At 37.0% G+C, this 19,834-nt stretch overlaps 2 protein-coding genes across 3 annotated transcripts in view; both read left to right on the forward strand.

Moving 5' to 3' along the window:
* The first annotated feature begins 1,604 nt into the window (after positions 1-1,604).
* Positions 1,605-9,465, forward strand: jagn (jagunal). Its single transcript, XM_073978732.1, has 3 exons — positions 1,605-1,988; positions 6,804-7,176; positions 7,235-9,465. Exons 1-3 carry the CDS (start codon positions 1,897-1,899, stop codon positions 7,361-7,363), a joined length of 594 nt encoding a protein of 197 aa, XP_073834833.1. The 5' UTR covers positions 1,605-1,896; the 3' UTR covers positions 7,364-9,465.
* Positions 9,466-14,709: 5,244 nt separating this feature from the next.
* Positions 14,710-19,834, forward strand: part of kat-60L1 (katanin p60 ATPase-containing subunit A-like 1) — a 42,247-nt gene continuing 37,122 nt past the window's right edge. Inside the window, exon 1 of one of the 2 annotated variants that reach the window (XM_073978192.1) lies at positions 14,710-15,343. In XM_073978192.1, coding sequence (XP_073834293.1) covers positions 15,231-15,343 — 113 coding nt within the window. In that variant the 5' untranslated portion in view covers positions 14,710-15,230. The remainder of the gene's footprint in view (positions 15,344-19,834) is intronic. The other variant, XM_073978203.1, reaches the window with a different exon arrangement.

Consider the following 19,834-nt stretch of genomic DNA (forward strand, 5'->3'; position numbering starts at 1 on the left):
ATATGTTTTTCTTTAATAAAATATACTACTTAAACAAAAGTATAAGTTCGTCTTATAAAACACGTTATATAGCTTTTTAATCTATAAAAAGTTTCAAATACGCCAAAAAACTTAATAGTGAACAATTTGGTACCATATGACCCTTTATGTACTATTGACTCACTACCTCCAATGTCTCTATTGACTCACTACTTCCAATGTCTCTACTGACTTACTACCTCCAATGTCTATACTGACTCACTACCTCCAATGTCAACACATGGTTCCGCAGGAACTACTGACTTACTATTGACATACTAGTTCCATTGTCAGTACTGACTTTCGAATGACACGTTCATACAAAATGTCTATAGGAAATTACATTAGTTGTCTACAGTTTGTCAGTAGTACTGTTGACAATGTCAGTAGTAAGTCAGTATAGATTCACTATTGACATTTCCTACAGGGTTATTATTGTCTTTTTAGTTTTTTGTCTTTTTGTTTTTGTTTGTAAGTCCCAATTTACATTAGGCGAGTTTACTTGCGGCAATTGTCAGATTGTAGGTGAGAGAGGGTGCTGAGAGGCAAAGGGTTACCATATGCCTCACCTCTCTCTCCTACAAAATGACAATTGCCGCAAGTAAACTCGCCCAATGTAAATTGGGACTAATTAAACTACAAAAATATTACATTTAGGCCAAAACCTAAAACTTTGCGTGTTGCGTGTGCGTTCAAAATAACAAAAACAAAATACATGTATTTCAAATTGAAATATATGTATTTTGTTTTTTTATACGCACACGCAACACGCAAAGTTTTAGGTTTTGCCCTTAGATATTTTTATTCCATTCATAGAAAACTAGTTCGTTCATGAACTATACAACTCTAGTTCCCAGGCGTTACGACTGGCATCACTACCTCATATGTTTCTTGGCGTTTACACCAGACAGTTTGTCTTAAAATACAACTCTGATTTACTAACGCATACATACTTTTGTCGCCTGTCTTCCAGCTGTCCATCATTTGCTCTGTTCCTTTACGTGCCTGAGGTTACCATTTTTAACCTGTAAAGTGTTCCCTTACTTTTAATAGCATACAATTTTTATGATAGCAGTTTACCACTTTTACCATTTTCTGCCACTGTTACCATTTTTAAAAGTAAAGGAACAGACCAATTTTTTCACAGACAGTCTGGTTAACAAATTTTTGACATTTTTGTGAAAAAGAAGTGAGATGGTAATTCAAATGTGCTGAAAACAAAAGAATATGTACAAAAACATAATATGCGAACGGAAAACGAAAAGAAATCGATGATTTTCATTCATAATTTTACAACTATTTTTGCAGTTGCCGGACGCCTACGTCACACAGGCAAGTTTTCGGTTTTTGACAATCAATACCAGGGGCTCAATTCTGTTTCTATGAAAATTTGAAATGAAAACTTTTATAAAGGAGAAAACTGTCAAATGAAAAAAATTATAAAGGAAATATTTTTTATTTCAAATTTTCATAGAACAAGAATCTAGCCTCTGAACTCAACTGTCCTGTCGTGTGTAAACGCAGGGTTTCGTGTCTCACAAATTAACATATTGCCGAATCACTTAACAACTTTCTATTGTCACCTCATTGCAGAGTTGGTAACGCCGGTAATGAAGAAATGTCATTTTCTATTTTTTGACATTCCTTCAGTCAAATTTATTTTTCTTTTTTTGGATATAACCACCGATTACGGCCAACTTTTTTGAAAATTTATTATTTTTTAACGAAAAATCTACGACCGTTCAATTAACGTGTGAACGTAAAAAACAAACAAAAGTGCAATGTTTTTGTGATTGATAAAATTAAGAAAAAGAATAAAATTGAATTAAACAAAACCACTAAAACTAAACTAAAAAACGAAAAAAACTACAACAAAAAATGGCATCTCGAGGCGTTGGGCCAGTGGTAGCTGGGACGGATGGCACTGATTTCGAATATAGACAGCGAGTAGCTGCACCGCATCAAATTAGGTTAATAGATATAATATATTTATTGAATGTATTTAATGATTTTTTATAAGATGTACTCTCTTTTTTGCTTGCATTGAGGAGAAATATTTTTCCAATTAGACAATTGTCATTTGGCCTTTTTTCTAGACGAAGATGAGGGATGAGTGAGTGGTGTTTTGCATAATTGTGTTTGACCACCAATTGAAGAACAACAACAACACGCATCTCAAAGTGTATAATCCAAAAAATCATTTGCATTTCTCTGTGTCTTGTGGATTTATGTGTAGCTATGATTGTTATTGTTGTCGTAGATAAATTACTGTCTCTAAATATTTCTTGCTTTTTTGTTTTTTTAGGGCTCCACAATTTATTTCATTTTTACCAATATATTGTTGAGCTGGTTGCTGTTTTTTTTCCTTCTTTTCCTTCATCTACTATACTTTGTACCTAGCTAACAAATACAATATGTATATTGTTGTAGCCTCTGCCGACGCGACACCGCCGAACTCTGGGCAATATGCCAGAATTTGTTTACAATTGTTGTTTTTTGCGCTATGTGGTCAGTGTGTTTTGTTTTTGCGATTATGTTGTTTTCCCATTATTTTTATTACTGCAGAAACAAGAAAAGTTCTGCCTATGATGGTGGGTGACCAAAATAATTGTATTTGGCTGGCAGTATCATCGACCTGATGCATTTTAAATGCAACAACAGCAACATGAAAAACAAATGTTAATGTTTCACCACACAATCGTGTGAAGACGTGGCATGTGCAACGTGTTCTTTTTGAGATAACGAGGCTTAGGCGTTTAGTAGCCAAAAGGTAATCAGTTCAAATTTGAACATAAATAAACAATGTAATGTGATGTTTAGTTGAGAAGGTAACAAAGATCAATGGCAAGCAGAAGCATGTTATTGTAAAAAAAAACTATTTGTTGTCTAATTTTCTATAGAACATAGATATTTCCTGGCACATTTCATTGGCTGGTGTTTTCGAAATCGTGCCGGAATTGTGCACTTCAAACTAATCTTTTGATGTATATTTGAAACTTTCTACACTTTTAGTAAGTGGGTAAAGAATCTTCTTTTGCTGTTGTAAGAACATTATTATGATATTATATTCCATTGGGGCGTCTCTATTGTTTGCTCAAGACCCGCTACTCGGGACAAGTTTTGTTGGTTTGCTAGGAAATTGTTTCGAATTCGGTGGCTATAAACCTTTTATAATTGTTTTAAATGAAAATTGAAAATTTTACCAAAGGTAGTCCTTTTTCGGGGGAGAAGTCCAAGCATCTCGATATAGGCGAACAGTAAGTCTTTCTGAATGTGTACTAAAAGACTTATTGGCATTATAACGAATGGTTAGTAAATGAATAATTAATTCGAAAAGTATTCATTTTGGTTCTCTATAAAGGCTCTATTTTGGTTGTCCATAAATACCCGATTTTGATCCCGTATAACGTCTCCCATTTAGTCTCATTTTATCGTCTATGTTCACTTTTGGTCGTATAGGAGGCCCTATAATGACTTTCATTTTGGTCGTCTATAAATACCCGATTTTTTGTCATCTATAAAGACCACCTTTTGATGACCTATAAAGACTTTTGGTCTTCTAGAAAGACCTCCTTTGGTCATATACATATAAAGGCTTCATTTTGGTCGTCCATAAAAACTCAATTTTTGGCCGTCTATTTAATACCCAAATTTTCAAATTTGGTCGTTTGATCGTATATAGAAACTCTATTTTAGTCGTATATAAAGTCTTCATTTTGTCTATAAATACTCCCTTGGGGTTCTCAATAATGACTCCCTTTGATCGTCTGTCAGGATTTTTAGTGGTCTGTTGGTCTATAAAGACTCTTTGGTTGTTTATAGATTTCCTTTTGTTTGGCTATAAATACCCGATTTTTGTCATGTATTAAGACTTACGTCGTCTATAAAGACTTGATCGTGTTTGTCTGTGAGAAGTCCCTTTTGCTCGAATATAAAGACTCCCTTTTGCTCGAATATAAAGATTGCCTTTTGGTCGTCTAGAAAGAACCACTTATCCGATTTTGGTCGTGTATAAATACGATTTTGGTAGTCTATAAGAATATTCTTTTGGCCGATTATAAGAAATCCCTTTTAGTCATCTATAAGAACTCGCGTTTTGGTCGACTAGAAATAATTAGAATGAACGACTTCGTTTTTGGTCGTCTATAAAAACTCCCTTTTGGTCGGCTATAAAGACTCCCTTTTAGTAGTCTAGAAAGGCCCCCTTTTGGTCGTCTATAAATACCCGATTTTGATCTTGTATAAAGACTCTCATTTTGTCTTCTAAAAAGACGCGAAAGACTCCCTTGTGTTCGTCTAGAAAGAGCCTTCTTTTGGGCGTCTTTAAAGGGCCCCTTTTGGACGTCAATAAAGATTACCTTTTGGTCGTCTATTAAAACCCTTTTGGACGTCTACAATGACTCCCTTTTGTACGTCCACAAAGACTCCCTTTGGGTCGTTTATAAAGACCCCCTTTTGGACGTCTACAAAGGCGCCCTTTTGTACGTCTACAAAGACTCCCTTTTGGTCGCCCTTAAAAACTCACTTGTAGTCTGCAATAGTGACTCCTTTCAAGTCCCCTATAAACCACCTTTAAGTCGTCTAAAACGACTCTTCAGCTATAATGTCTCCCTTCAGCACTTCTATAAATACTCCCTTTAGCACTTCTATAAATACTCCCTTCAGCTCCTTATAAGACTCTCTTCAACGCGTCTATAGAGACTCCCTTCAGCACGTCAATAAAGACTCCCTTCAGCTCGTCTATAAAGACTCCCTTCAGCTCGTCTATAAAGACTCCATTCAGATCGTCTATAAAGACTCCCTTCAGCTCGTCTATAAAGACTCCCTTCAGCTCGTCTATAAAGACTCCCTTCAGATCGTCTATAAAGACTCCCTTCAGCTCGTCTATAAAGTCTTCCTTCGTCTAGTCTATAAAGTCTTTCTTCGTCTAGTCTATAAAAAATCCCTTCAGCTCGTCTATTAATACTCCCTTCAGCTCGTCTATAAAGACCCCCTTCAGCTCTTCTATAAAGACTCCCTTCTGCTCGTCTATAAAGACTCCCTTCTGCTCGTCTATAAAGACTCCCTTCTGCTCGTCTATAAAGACTCCCTTCAGATCGTCTATAAAGACTCCCTTCAGCTCGTCTATAAAGTCTTCCTTCGTCTAGTCTATAAAGTCTTTCTTCGTCTCGTCTATAAAAAATCCCTTCAGCTCGTCTATTAATACTCCCTTCAGCTCGTCTATAAAGACTCCCTTCAGCTCGTCTATAAAGACTCCCTTCAGATCGTCTAAAAAGACTCCGTTCAGATCGTCTATAAAGAATCCCTTCAGCTCGTCTATAAAGAATCTGTTCAGCTAGTCTATAAAGTATCCCTTCGTCTCGTCTATAAAGACTCCCTTCGGCTCGTCTATAAAACCCCCTTCAGCTGGTCTATTAGTACTCCCTTCAGCTCGTCTATAAAGACTCCCTTCAGATCGTCTATAAAGACTCCCTTCAGCTCGTCTATAAAGACTCCCTTCAGCTCTCTATAAATACTCCCTTCAGCTCTCTTTAAATACTCCCTTCAGCTCGTCTATAAAGACTCCCTTCGGCTCGTCTATAAAGACCCCCTTCAGCTCGTCTATAAAGACTCCCTTCAGCTCGTCTTTAAAGGCTCCCTTCAGCTCTTCTATAAAGTCTTCCTTCGTCTCGTCTATAAAGACTCCCTTCGACTCGTCTATAAAGACGACCTTCAGCTCGTCTATAAAGACGACCTTCAGCTCGTCTATAAAGACGACCTTAAGCTCGTCTATAAAGACGACCTTCAGCTTGTCTATAAAGACGACCTTCAGCTCGTCTATAAAGACGACCTTCAGCTCGTCTATAAAGCCTTCCTTCGGCTCGTCTATAAAGACTCCCTTCGGCTCGTCTATAAAGACTCCCTTCAGCTCGTCTATAAAGACGACCTTCAGCTCGTCCATAAAGACGACCTTCAGCTCGTCCATAAAGACTCCCTTCAGCTCGTCTATAAAGACTCCCTCAGTTCGTCTATAAAGACTCCCTTCAGTTCGCCTATTAAGACTCCCTTCAGCTCGTCTATGAAGACTCCCTTCAGCTCGTCTATAAAAACTCCCTTCAGCTCGTCTATAAAGACTCCCTTCAGCTCGTCTATAAAGACTCCCTTCAGCTTGTCTATAAAGACTCCCTTCAGCTCGTCTATAAAGACTCCCTTCAGCTCGTCTATAAAGACTCCCTTCAGCTCGTCCATAAAGTCGACTATACGAGACTCGATTTGGTATCTTTTGGTCGCCTATAAAGATTCCGTTCTGGTCGCCTTTAAAATCTCCCTTGTAGTCCTCAATAATGACTCCTTTCTGGTCGTATATAACCCTCTTGTATTCGTTCACAAAGACTTCGTTTTGGTCGCTTATAATGACTCCGTTTTGGTCGCTTGTAATGTCTCCGTTTTGGTGTCCTATAAAGATTCATTTTTGGTCGTCTATAAAAACTCCTCTCAGCTCGTCTATAAAGACTCCCTTCAGCTCGTCTAGAAAGACCCCCTTCAACTCTATTAAGACTCTTTTTTGGTCGCCTAAATTGACTTAATTTTGGTCGTTCATAAAACTTCGATTTTGGGCGTTTATAAGGACTATATAAGACTCGATTTTGGCCTCTGTTGGTAAACAAACACCCTCTTTTGGTTGTCCATAAATACTCCTTTTTGGTCGTTTTTAAGATTCCAATTTTTGGTGGTTTTTAAAGTCTATAAAGACACGTTATATATAAATATTAATAACTAATATTATTTTTTTTCTTTCCTTGCAGCTTGTTAAACAAATCCCGACTGAAATATTGCATTTTCTTTCATGCATTGCTATTCTTTGTAATGTTGGCTAAGCTAACATCAGATATTTTGGACCGTTTGGATATTTTTGTGTTAGAAATTGAAGAGTTGGAAGTACCAGCACCACTATGGTGGGAATATATATGGCTGGCTTCGCTTTTGACATCATTTGTGGGCCTGTCAGCGGCCCGTGGCAATAAAATACGGGACATGCAAAAATACATGATCAGCTTGGGTTTGTTTGGTGTTTTACCTCTGCTCTATTGTTTCGTGTACTATTTTGGTGATGTTTTGGATTATCTCAGTCTGGAGGATAAATCTGATTTAGATGGTACCGATATTTTCCTGTGGAGGGTAAGTTCATATCAAGGTTTGAGAAATTTTGGTTAATGTTCTTTTTTTTTCTTTTTAGGGTTTGCCTTATGGTCTCCTGTGGTATGCCTTCTGTTTTGTGGGTTTCCAAATTCATGGTTTCACTTTGTATTTCTCCTATAATTTGATAAAAGCCTGGAAGGCACGTTCTGCCCGTAAATATCAATAAATATGTGCAAAACATGCATATTTATACTCTATACTACCTATATATCAACATATTTTTGAAATACTCTCTTTGTTGTAAACCAAACAAACAATATACAAATTACGAATTAACACCTAAGAGAATGAATTGTTACGACTATTTTTTGATGTTTCTATACAATACGGAGAAAATAAATAAATTCATTATTCTGTTTTAAATTGACACACTATTACCCAAAAATTTGCAAACTTTTCATAATTGCACAATTATTTTGTTTAAAGTTAGAGGTTAAATAAAAAAAACAACAACATCATACAGATACAGATATGTATCAATATAATTGATTTGTACATCGGAAGAAGAACAACAAAAAACTACTACCTGTTGTCACAGTGGACACAAATTTACTTTCCTAAATGTTTATGCATATTGTTGTAACAAAAACAAAATGAAAAAATAAACTTACAAAGATTTTTCAAATTACATACATATAAATAAATATATTTTGTTAGTGTATTTTAAAAACATATGTACTTAAGCGCTATTACTTTTATGTTTCATAAGCTGTGCCTAACTCTTATAAAGTAAAAGGACCCTTGTTGTGGTCCTTTTTAAAGTGACAATTTTCCTAAACGAAAAGCAAAAAAGTTAACTAATCTTTAAAAAAAAACTGCCCTGTTCTTAAGTTTGGTTTTCGTATTTATTTTCTTTGCCTTAGGGTTAGCTGAGCTTGATGTCATTTTCCTCCTTAGAGAGGATAATGACACAATTCTCAAATGCCCCCTTTTATGAATGATGGACGGATGCTAAGCAAGAAATAAAGAGAAACTATTAATACCTACACCATTTTCACATGTAATTCGAAGAATTTCAGTTGTAATTTGATTATTTCATTTGAAATTCGAAACATTTCACTTGTAATTTGAGAATTCCAATTGAATTTCGAATTATTTCATTTGTAATTTGAGAATTCCAATTGAAATTCGAATTATTTCATTTGTAATTTGAGAATTCCAATTGAAATTCGAATTATTTGATTTGTAATTCGAATTTTTCCATTTGTAATTCGAATTATTCCATTTGTAATTTAAATTTTGTCATTTGAAATTCGTATTATTACATTTGAAATTCGAATTATTACATTTGTAATTTGAATATTTCCATTTGAAAATCGAATTATTTTATTTGTAATAAAAACAAAAATACTCTCATTTCTTCTTTATACTAAGGTGAAGATAATCCAACCATAACGCTTAAATCAATAAAGGATCGTATTCATCTTAACTTAAAATTTTTTATGAAAATTATATTTTTGAGACTTTTTAAGCATTTTGTAATAATTAACTTTTTTCTCTAAAACGTATAGTTTTCCTGCAATCGGGTATTCTTTTAAAAGTTCCAAAAACTTTGAAGGGTAATATAGGTGTATCCTTACATGCCAATCCCTTGGTTTTTGATTGGGAAAATACTCTTACTATATTCCTAACAAATTATTAAATTTTTATCGCATATTTAAATTATTATTATTTATAATACTTTTCCACATCATTGTGTCGACGTTTTAAGTGTACGCTTCCAACACCCTCTCAACCATCTGGGATGATCCACAACCTTAAAAAAACTTAAAAATGGATCATCGTTGCCACCACCCTTAATTTAAAAATATTTCAGATGCTTTGATTTTCAAATGTAATAATTCGAATTTCAAATGTAATAATTCGAATTACAAATGGAAAATTTCGAATTACAAATGAAATAATTCGAATTACAAATGAAATAATTCGAATTTCAATTGGAATTCTCAAATTACAAATGAAATAATTCGAATTTCAATTGGAATTCTCAAATTACAAATGAAATAATTCGAAATTCAATTGGAATTCTCAAATAACAAGTGAAATGTTTCGAATTTCAAATGAAATAATCAAATAACAACTGAAATTCTTCGAATTACAACTGAAATTATTCGAATTACATGTGAAAATGGTGTAGTTTTAAATAAATTAGTTTCGTTTTATTCTTATTTTTATTAGAAGACAAATATAAAATATTTTTTATTAATAAATTGTAAATTTTTAAATGTTAAATAAATTAATTATTGCTCTCAGTGGGTTAGAAATTTACAATACAGTGGTTTTATTCCAAAAATCTGATGGTCATAGTTAGATTTTTTATAGATGAGCTGAAGGTCGTCTTTATAGACGAGCTGAAGATCGTCTTTATAGACGAGCTGAAGGTCGTCTTTATAGACGAACTGAAGGTCGTCTTTAAAGATTAGCTGAAGGTCTTCTTTATAGACGAGCTGAAGATCGTCCTTATAGTCGAGCTGAAGGTTGTCTTTATAGACGAACTGAAGGTCGTCTGTATAGACGAGCTGAAGGTCGTCTTTATAGACGAGCTGAAGGTCGTCTTTATAGACGAGCTGAAGGTCGTCTTTATAGACAAGCTGAACGTCGTCTTTATAGACGAGCTGAAGGTCGTCTTTATAGACGAGCTCTAAAGGTCGTCTTTATAGACGAGCTCTAAAGGTCGTCTTTATAGACGAGCTCTAAAGGTCGTCTTTATAGACGAGCTCTAAAGGTCGTCTTTATAGACGAGCTCTAAAGGTCGTCTTTATTGACGAGCTCTAAAGGTCGTCTTTATAGACGAGCTCTAAAGGTCGTCTTTATAGACGAGCTCTAAAGGTCGTCTTTATAGACGAGCTCTAAAGGTCGTCTTTATAGACGAGCTCTAAAGGTCGTCTTTATAGACGAGCTCTAAAGGTCGTCTTTATAGACGAGCTCTAAAGGTCGTCTTTATAGACGAGCTCTAAAGGTCGTTGTGGTGTATTTCAATAGTTATTTCAAAGACATGGCAACACTGATTCTATGTTATGCTTTTTCTATTCTATCAATGTATCTTTTGTACTAATTAACTATTCGCTACATTTTTAGTAACAGCCATTTTACTTACTAGTTATGATTAGCTTGTTCACTTCGATTTCAACCATCTAACTCATCAAACGTTCGACTCCATTTTTATAATCAACCTTAATTCTTTGTTGTTACTTATTTATTAAATAAAGCATTATTATTTAAACATTAATCAACGCGTGCTTACTTTCAATTTAAATACACAACAGTCGTCTTTATAGACGAGCTCTAAAAGTTCGTCTTTATAGTCGAGCTCTAAAGGTCGTCTTTATAGTCGAGCTCTAAAGGTCGTCTTTATAGACAGCTCTAAAGGTCGTCTTTATAGACGAGCTCTAAAGGTCGTCTTTATAGACGAGCTCTAAAGGTCGTCTTTATAGACAGCTCTAAAGGTCGTCATTATAGACAAGCTCTGAAGGTCGTCTTTATAGACGAGCTCCAAAGGTCGTCTTTATAGACGAGCTCTAAAGGTCGTCTTTATAGAAGAGCTCTAAAGGTCGTTTTTATAGACGAGGTCTAAAGGCCGTCTTTATAGACGAGCTCAAAAGGTCGTCTTTATAGACGAGCTCTAAAGGTCGTCTTTATAGACGAGCTCTAAAGGTCGTCTTTATAGAAGAGCTCTAAAGGTCGTTTTTATAGACGAGGTCTAAAGGCCGTCTTTATAGACGAGCTCAAAAGGTCGTCTTTATAGACGAGCTCAAAAGGTCGTCTTTATAGACGAGCTCAAAAGGTCGTCTTTATAGACGAGCTCAAAAGGTCGTCTTTATAGACGAGCTGAAGGTCGTCTTTATAGACGAGCTGAAGGTCGTCTTTATAGACAAGCTGAAGGTCGTCTTTATAGACGAGTTGAAGGTCGTCTTTACAGACGAGCTGAAGGTCGTCTTTATAAACGAGCTGAAGGTCGTCTTTATAGTCTTTATAGACGAGCTGAAGGTCGTCTTTATATAGACGAGCTGAAGGTCGTCTTTATATAGACGAGCTGAAGGTCGTCTTTATATAGACGAGCTGAAGGTCGTCTTTATATAGACGAGCTGAAGGTCGTCTTTATATAGACGAGCTGAAGGTCGTCTTTATATAGACGAGCTGAAGGTCGTCTTTATATAGACGAGCTGAAGGTCGTCTTTATATAGACGAGCTGAAGGTCGTCTTTATATAGACGAGCTGAAGGTCGTCTTTATAGACGAGCTGAAGGTCGTCTTTATAGACGAGCTGAAGGTCGTCTTTATAGACGAGCTGAAGGTCGTCTTTATAGACGAGCTGAAGGTCGTCTTTATAGACGAGCTGAAGGTCGTCTTTATAAACAAGCTGAAGGTCGTCTTTATAAACGAGCTGAAGGTCGTCTTTATAGACGAGCTCTAAAGGTCGTCTTTATAGACGAGCTCTAAAGGTCGTCTTTATAGACGAGGTGAAGGTCGTCTTTATAGTCTTTATAGTCTTTATAGACGAGCTCTAAAGGTCGTCTTTATAGACGAGCTGAAGGTCGTCTTTATAGACGAGCTCTAAGGGTCGTCTTTATAGACGAGCTGAAGGTCGTCTTTATAGTCTTTATAGACGAGCTGAAAGTCGTCTTTATAAACGAGCTGAAGGTCGACTTTATAGACGAGTTGAAGGTCGTCTTCATAAACGAGCTGAAGGTCGTCTTTATAGTCTTTATAGACGAGCTGAAGGTCGTCTTTATAGTCTTTATAGACGAGCTCTAAAGGTCGTCTTTATAGACGAGCTGAAGGTCGTCTTTATAGACGAGCTGAAGGTCGTCTTTATAGACGAGCTGAAGGTCGTCTTTATAGACGAGCTGAAGGTCGTCTTTATAGACGAGCTGAAGGTCGTCTTTATAGACGAGCTGAAGGTCGTCTTTATAGACGAGCTGAAGGTCGTCTTTATAGACGAGCTGAAGGTCGTCTTTATAGACGAGCTGAAGGTCGTCTTTATAGACGAGCTGAAGGTCGTCTTTATAGACGAGCTGAAGGTCGTCTTTATAGACGAGCTGAAGGTCGTCTTTATAGACGAGCTGAAGGTGGTCGTCTTTATAGACGAGCTGAAGGTCGTCTTTATAAACGAGCTGAAGGTCGTCTTTATAGTCTTTATAGACGAGCTGAAGGTCGTCTTTATAGACGAGCTGAAGGTCGTCTTTATAGACGAGCTGAAGGTCGTCTTTATAGACGAGCTGAAGGTCGTCTTTATAGACGAGCTGAAGGTCGTCTTTATAGACGAGCTGAAGGTTGTCTTTATAGTCTTTATAGACGAGCTGAAGGTCGTCTTTATAGTCTTTATAGACGAGCTGAAGGTCGTCTTTATAGACGAGCTGAAGGTCGTCTTTATAGACGAGCTGAAGGTCGTCTCTATAGTCTTTATAGACGAGCTGAAGGTCGTCTTTATAGTCTTTATAGACGAGCTGAAGGTCGTCTTTATAGACGAGCTGAAGGTCGTCTTTATAGACGAGCTGAAGGTCGTCTTTATTGACGAGCTGAAGGTCGTCTTTATTGACGAGCTGAAGGTCGTCTTTATAGTCTTTATAGACGAGCTGAAGGTCGTCTTTATAGACGAGCTGAAGGTCGTCTTTATAGACGAGCTGAAGGTCGTCTTTATAGACGAGCTGAAGGTCGTCTTTATAGACGAGCTGAAGGTCGTCTTTATAGACGAGCTGAAGGTCGTCTTTATAGACGAGCTGAAGGTCGTCTTTATAGACGAGCTGAAGGTCGTCTTTATAGACGAGCTGAAGGTCGTCTTTATAGACGAGCTGAAGGTCGTCTTTATAGACGAGCTGAAGGTCGTCTTTATAGTCTTTATAGACGAGCTGAAGGTCGTCTTTATAGTCTTTATAGACGAGCTGAAAGTCGTCTTTATAGACGAGCTGAAGGTCGTCTTTATAGACGAGCTGAAGGTCGTCTTTATAGACGAGCTGAAGGTCGTCTTTATAGTCTTTATAGACGAGCTGAAGGTCGTCTTTATAGTCTTTATAGACGAGCTGAAGGTCGTCTTTATAGACGAGCTGAAGGTCGTCTTTATAGACGAGCTGAAGGTCGTCTTTATAGACGAGCTGAAGGTCGTCTTTATAGACGAGCTGAAGGTCGTCTTTATAGACGAGCTGAAGGTCGTCTTTATAGACGAGCTGAAGGTCGTCTTTATAGACGAGCTGAAGGTCGTCTTTATAGACGAGCTGAAGGTCGTCTTTATAGACGAGCTGAAGGTCGTCTTTATAGACGAGCTGTAGGTCGTCTTTATAGACGAGCTGAAGGTCGTCTTTATAGACGAGCTGAAGGTCGTCTTTATTGACGAGCTGAAGGTCGTCTTTATAGTCTTTATAGACGAGCTGAAGGTCGTCTTTATAGACGAGCTGAAGGTCGTCTTTATTGACGAGCTGAAGGTCGTCTTTATAGTCGAGCTGAAGGTCGTCTTTATAGACGAGCTGAAGGTCGTCTTTATAGACGAGCTGAAGGTCGTCTTTATAGACGAGCTGAAGGTCGTCTTTATAGACGAGCTGAAGGTCGTCTTTATAGTCTTTATAGACGAGCTGAAGGTCGTCTTTATAGTCTTTATAGACGAGCTGAAAGTCGTCTTTATAGACGAGCTGAAGGTCGTCTTTATAGACGAGCTGAAGGTCGTCTTTATAGACTAGCTGAAGGTCGTCTTTATAGACTAGCTGAAGGTCGTCTTTATAGACTAGCTGAAGGTCGTCTTTATAGACGAGCTGAGTGTCGTCTTTATACACTAGCTGAAGGGAGTATTTTTAGACAAGCTGAAGACAGGCTTTATCGATGAGCTGAAGGCAGTCTTTGTAGACGAGCTGAAAGGAGACTTTATCGACGAGCTGAAGGTCGTCTTAATAGACGAGCTGAATGTCTAGAAGATTTTATTGAAGAATAATGCATCATTGGGCATTTGAACGATTGAAACTTTTGCCAAAACTAACCTCAATGTTAAGTAGGACTAGAGAAGCAAACTATTGTTGATTTGATTTGGTTGCACGGCGTTTTTATGCTAAAATTCTCTGCCATTTCACCTATTTCTATCGTGTCATTATCCGTTACATTCCATTCGGTTAGTAAAAAAGCTGACAAAAAAGTGCACCATATCCACCCCTAACAGTTAAACGGTAAAAACAAAAACAAGAAACAATACGAAAAAAACGTGCCGCATTAGAATATTGACCAAAGCTATAGAATCTAGTATTAGTGTGGAATGGAAATAAATTACAGGAAGTTTGAAGTCGCCCATAAAAATAATAAGGACCATGCAAGAACCCCATATGTGTGTATGTGGACGATGGTGCAATTGTGACAGGGAACACTCGATACATGATGGTAATCTATATAGACGAACTGAAGCAAAAGAGAGTCCTTATGGAACGAAAGATAAACTTTATAGGCACACACATCTGACGCTTCTTGCACGGCAATGTGACCGATCGTATATTGACATTAAACTTCGTTTCCACCTAATACCCATTAGATACTGGCTAGTGGTCAAAATGATGATGACGTTTCCACACGACACGAAGCATACAAGAGACAAAACTAGCCACCGGGCAATACCAAACAATGCAAAAATATCCTTGATAGAATGCAGTTGTGTAATAAAAGTGGAAAATTGTTCGTTCTACACATTTTCAAATAATTAACAAAATAAAACAAATGGAAAAGTGTTAGCATCAAAACGAAATCTTAAAGACGACTTGAGACAAAAAATTACAATCCTGCGCACTGGTACGGTGGCAGCAGCCTAAAAAACCCCCAAAGCATCTGTTATCCTCCTACAAATTTTGCAACAACACCAATGCTATACACAGCATCCAACCCCATCCATGCCCATCTATGGGTATAGTGTGAAATAAGTTGCGGAGAAGAAAACACCGCAGAAAACGGAAGAATAACAAAAAATAAGAAATAAAACAAAGACGAGTGCAAATGATGAAATAAAAGCTTAGAAAAAATTAAGTTTAAAAATTGTGATTTTTAATATTTTTCTAATAAAACAACAAAATGCGTCAAGAAGAAACCTTTCGCCGTGTTACGCGTGAAAAGTTGGTGGTGCGTGGTAATACCACCATTCGGACATTGGATTCGACCACTTCATATCTACCTGTTATGCCAGGGTAAGTTGAATATTTATGTAGAAAAAAATCATAATTTTTTTGGTTTGTCTAGCCAAGCAATTCGTTGGACTTTGGTGAAAAATCGATGCCAGTTTAAAGTAAATTGCGAAAGGGTCATCATCTACTGATGTGAAGGTTATAATGAAGGATTTAGATTTTTGTAATTGTATGTGTTGATATTGCCGGAAACTATTTTGAGATTTTGGTTTTTATTTTTGATAAACATGACCTTGTCAAAATTACATGAGGATGTAACTACTCACAAACAATTCAGGCCCTAATGTAAAGGTCAATGATGACACGTGCATAGTTAGTCTATACACTTATAACATGTTTAAGACCATTATCTCGATTTATTTGACATATATTGTATGAAAATGACAACTTAAATCGACTGGATTTGTTAAACCCACCATAGTCTAAACATACTATAAGAATGTATAAACAGCTGCAATTCTTTTTTGGAATGTTGATAGACGAGCGGAAGTCAGTCATTATAGAAGAGGGGAAGGAAGTTTTTAAAGACGATGAGCAGAATGCAGACCAAAAGGGAATCTTTATCGACGAACAAAAGGGAGTTTTAAAAGACGACCGAAAGGGAGTCTTTATAGGTCACCAAAAGACGACCAATAGGGAGATTTTATAGATGATCAAAAGGGAGTATTTATAGATGACCAAAAGTGAGTATTTTTAGACGATCAAAAGGGAGTTTTAAAAGACGACCAAAAGGGAGTATTTACAGATTACCAAAAGCGGGTACTTATAGACGACCAAAAAAAGTTTTATCGACGACCAAAACCTAGTATTTATCGATGACCAAAAGGGAGTCTTTATAGGCGATCAAACGGGAGTTTTAAAAGACGACCAAAGAGAGTCTTTATATGCGACCAAAAGAAGTTTTAAAAGACGACCAAAAGGGAGTCTTTAAAGACGTCCAAATGGGAATTTTAAACGACGACCAAAAGGGAGTCTTTATAGATGACCAAAAGGGAGTTTTAAAAGACGAGCAAAAGGGAGTCTTTATAGGCGACCAAACGGGAGTTTTAAAATACGACCAAAAGGGAGTCTTTATAGATTACCAAAATCGGATACTTATAGACGACCAAAAGGAGTTTTATCGACGACCAAAAGGAAATCTTTATCGACAAACAAAAGGGAGTCTTTATAGATGACCAAAAGGGAGTCTTTATAGACGACCAAAAGGGAGTTTTAAAAGACGACCAAAAGGGAGTATTTACAGATTACCAAAAGCGGGTACTTATAGACGGCCAAAAGGAGTTTTATCGACGACCAAAAGGGAATCTTTATCGACGAACAAAAGGAAGTTTTAAAATACGACCAAAATGGAGTCTTTATAGACGACCAAAAGGGAGTCTTTATAGGCGACCAAAAGGGAGTTTTGAAAGACGACCAAAAGGGAGTATTTACAGATTACCAAAAGCGGGTACTTATAGACGGCCAAAAGGAGTTCTATCGACGACCAAAAGGGAATCTTTATCGACGAACAAAAGGAAGTTTTAAAAGACGACCAAAATGGAGTCTTTATAGACGACCAAAAGGGAGTCTTTATAGGCGACCAAAAGGGAGTTTTAAAAGACGACCAAAGAAAGTCTTTATAGACGACCAAAAGGGAGTCTTTATAGCCGACCAAACGGGAGTTTTAAAAGACGACCAAAAGGGAGTCTTTATAGATTACCAAAATCGGATACTTATAGACGACCAAAAGGAGTTTTATCGACGACCATAGGGAAATCTTTATCGACAAACAAAAGGGAGTCTTTATAGATGACCAAAAGGGAGTCTTTATAGACGACCAAAAGGGAGTTTTAAAAGACGACCAAAAGGGAGTATTTACAGATTACCAAAAGCGGGTACTTATAGACGGCCAAAAGGAGTTTTATCGACGACCAAAAGGGAATCTTTATCGACGAACAAAAGGAAGTTTTAAAAGACGACCAAAATGGAGTCTTTATAGATGACCAAAATGGAGTCTTTATAGATGACCAAAAGGGAGTCTTTATAGGCGACCAAGAGAGAGTCTTTATAGGCGACCAAAAGGGAGTTTTAAAAGACGACCAAAAGGGAGTCTTTATAGGCGGCCAAAAGGAGTCTTTAAAGACGACCAAATGGGAGTTTTAAAAGACGACCAAAAGGTAGTTTTAAAAAACTACCAAATGGAAGTCTTTATAGGCGACCAAAAGGGAGTTTTAAAAGACGACCAAAAGGGAGTCTTTATAGACGACCAAAAGGTAGTTTTAAAAGACGACCAAAAGGGAGTTTTTATAGACGACCAGAAGGTAGTTTTAAAGACGACCACAAGGGAGTCTTTATAGATGCCCAAAAGGGGATATTTATAGACGACCAAAAGGCAGTCTTTATAGACGACCAAAAGGTAGTTTTAAAAGACGACCAAAGATAGTCTTTATAGACGACCAAAAGGGAATCTTTATAGGCGACCAAAAGGGAGTTTTAAAAGACGACCAAAGATAGTCTTTATAGCCGACCAAAAGGGAGTCTTTATAGGCGACCAAACGGGAGTTTTAAAAGACGACCAAAAGGGAGTCTTTATAGATTACCAAAATCGGATACTTATAGACGACCAAAAGAAGTTTTATCGACGACCAAAAAGAAATCTTTATCGACAAACAAAAGGGAGTCTTTATAGACGACCAAAAGGGAGTTTTAAAAGACGACCAAAAGGGATTATTTACAGATTACCAAAAGCGGGTACTTATAGACGGCCAAAAGGAGTTTTATCGACGACCAAAAGGGTATCTTTATCGACGAACAAAAGGAAGTTTTAAAAGAAGACCAAAATGGAGTCTTTATAGATGACCAAAAGGGAGTCTTTATAGACGACCAAAAGGGAGTCTTTATAGGCGACCAAGAGGGAGTCTTTATAGGCGACCAAAAGGGAGTTTTAAAAGACGACCAAAAGGGAGTCTTTATAGGCGACCAAAAGGGAGTTTTAAAAGACGACCAAAAGGGAGTTTTAAAAAACGACCAAAAGGGAGTCTTTATAGGCGACCAAAAGAGAGTTTTAAAAGACGACCAAAAGGAAGTTTTTTAGACGACCAAAAGGGAGTTTTAAGGGCGACCAAAAGGGAGTCTTTATAGACGACCAAAAGGGAGTCATTATGGACGACCAAAAGGGAGTCATTATGGACGACCAAAAGGGAGTCTTTATAGGCGACCAAAAGGGAGTTTTAAAAGACGACCAAAAGGGAGTTTTTATGGACGACCAGAAGGTAGTTTTAAAAGACGACCAAAAGGGAGTCTTTATAGACGACCAAAAGGTAGTTTTAAAAGACGACCAAAAGGGATTCTTTATCGACGAACAAAACGGAGTCTTTATAGATGCTCAAAAGGGGATCTTTATAGACGACCAAAAGGGAGTCTTTATAGACGACCAAACGGTAGTTTTAAAAGACGACCAAAAGGGAGTCTTTGTAGATGACCAAAAGGAGTTTTATCGATGACCTAAAGAGAGGGTTTATACACGACCAAAAGGTAGTTTTAAAAGACGACCAAATGGGAATCGTTATCGATGAACAAAAGGGTGCCTTTATAGGCGACCAAAGAGAGCCTTTATAGTCGACCAAAAGGGAGTTTTAAAAGACGACCAAAAGGGAGTCTTTATATACGACCAAAAGGGAGTCAAAAGCGTGTATTTATAGATGACCAAAAGGAGTTTTATCGATGACCTAAAGAGAGGGTTTATACACGACCAAAAGGGAATCTTTTCAGATTACCAAAATGGAGTCTTTATAGATGATCAAAAGGGAGTTCTATTGGATGACCATAGAACAGTGTTTATATAGAAGAGAGCTAAATTGATTATTTATAGACAAACAGAAGAGTGTCTTAATAATGAATCGACCCGAAGACGACCCCTTAAGTCCACTATAATTTAATTGCGCAATATGAAGAGCTCACGTGTTTTGCTTTCTACCCATCTAGGCTAATGAGAAGCACTACAGTTTTGCTAATATAGGTTTATTACTTTGTAACCAATTTTTCTTCGGTATCCACTTTGCCAAAGGAGAGAAAAAAACTAAAACTGTTTTCGTTTTAATTTATTATCATTACCCCCGATTTATTTAGTTAAATAAAATGAAGTTTTGATAAAATCGATTCATGCTTAAGAGATGGCGTGCCATGTTGTGCGTTCCATTCTAAGCACCACCACCACCAAGAAAAGGCAAGGAGAAAAAAAGACGTGAAAAATAATTGTTTAACACAGGAGCATAAATGAAAAAAAAAACAAAAAACGATGAAGAAAGGAAGCCTCTGCTCTATGGAAGGCAAAGTCGAATCAGTAATGCGATTCTCTAACACATTTTTTTGAGTAAAATTGGTAAAATTAAAACGCAAAATTATGAATGAAAAGTTCAAATAAAAGTTGACAACACTATTGCTATCGGCGGGACTTTACGACTGCTTTTTATTCGACGCTAACTTACCCATAAACATCGGTAATTACCGAAATTA

This window comes from Musca autumnalis, unplaced genomic scaffold (genome assembly GCF_047663935.1).
Source record: "Musca autumnalis isolate F117 unplaced genomic scaffold, ASM4766393v1 scaffold_1, whole genome shotgun sequence".
NCBI classification, from domain to species: domain Eukaryota; kingdom Metazoa; phylum Arthropoda; class Insecta; order Diptera; family Muscidae; genus Musca; species Musca autumnalis.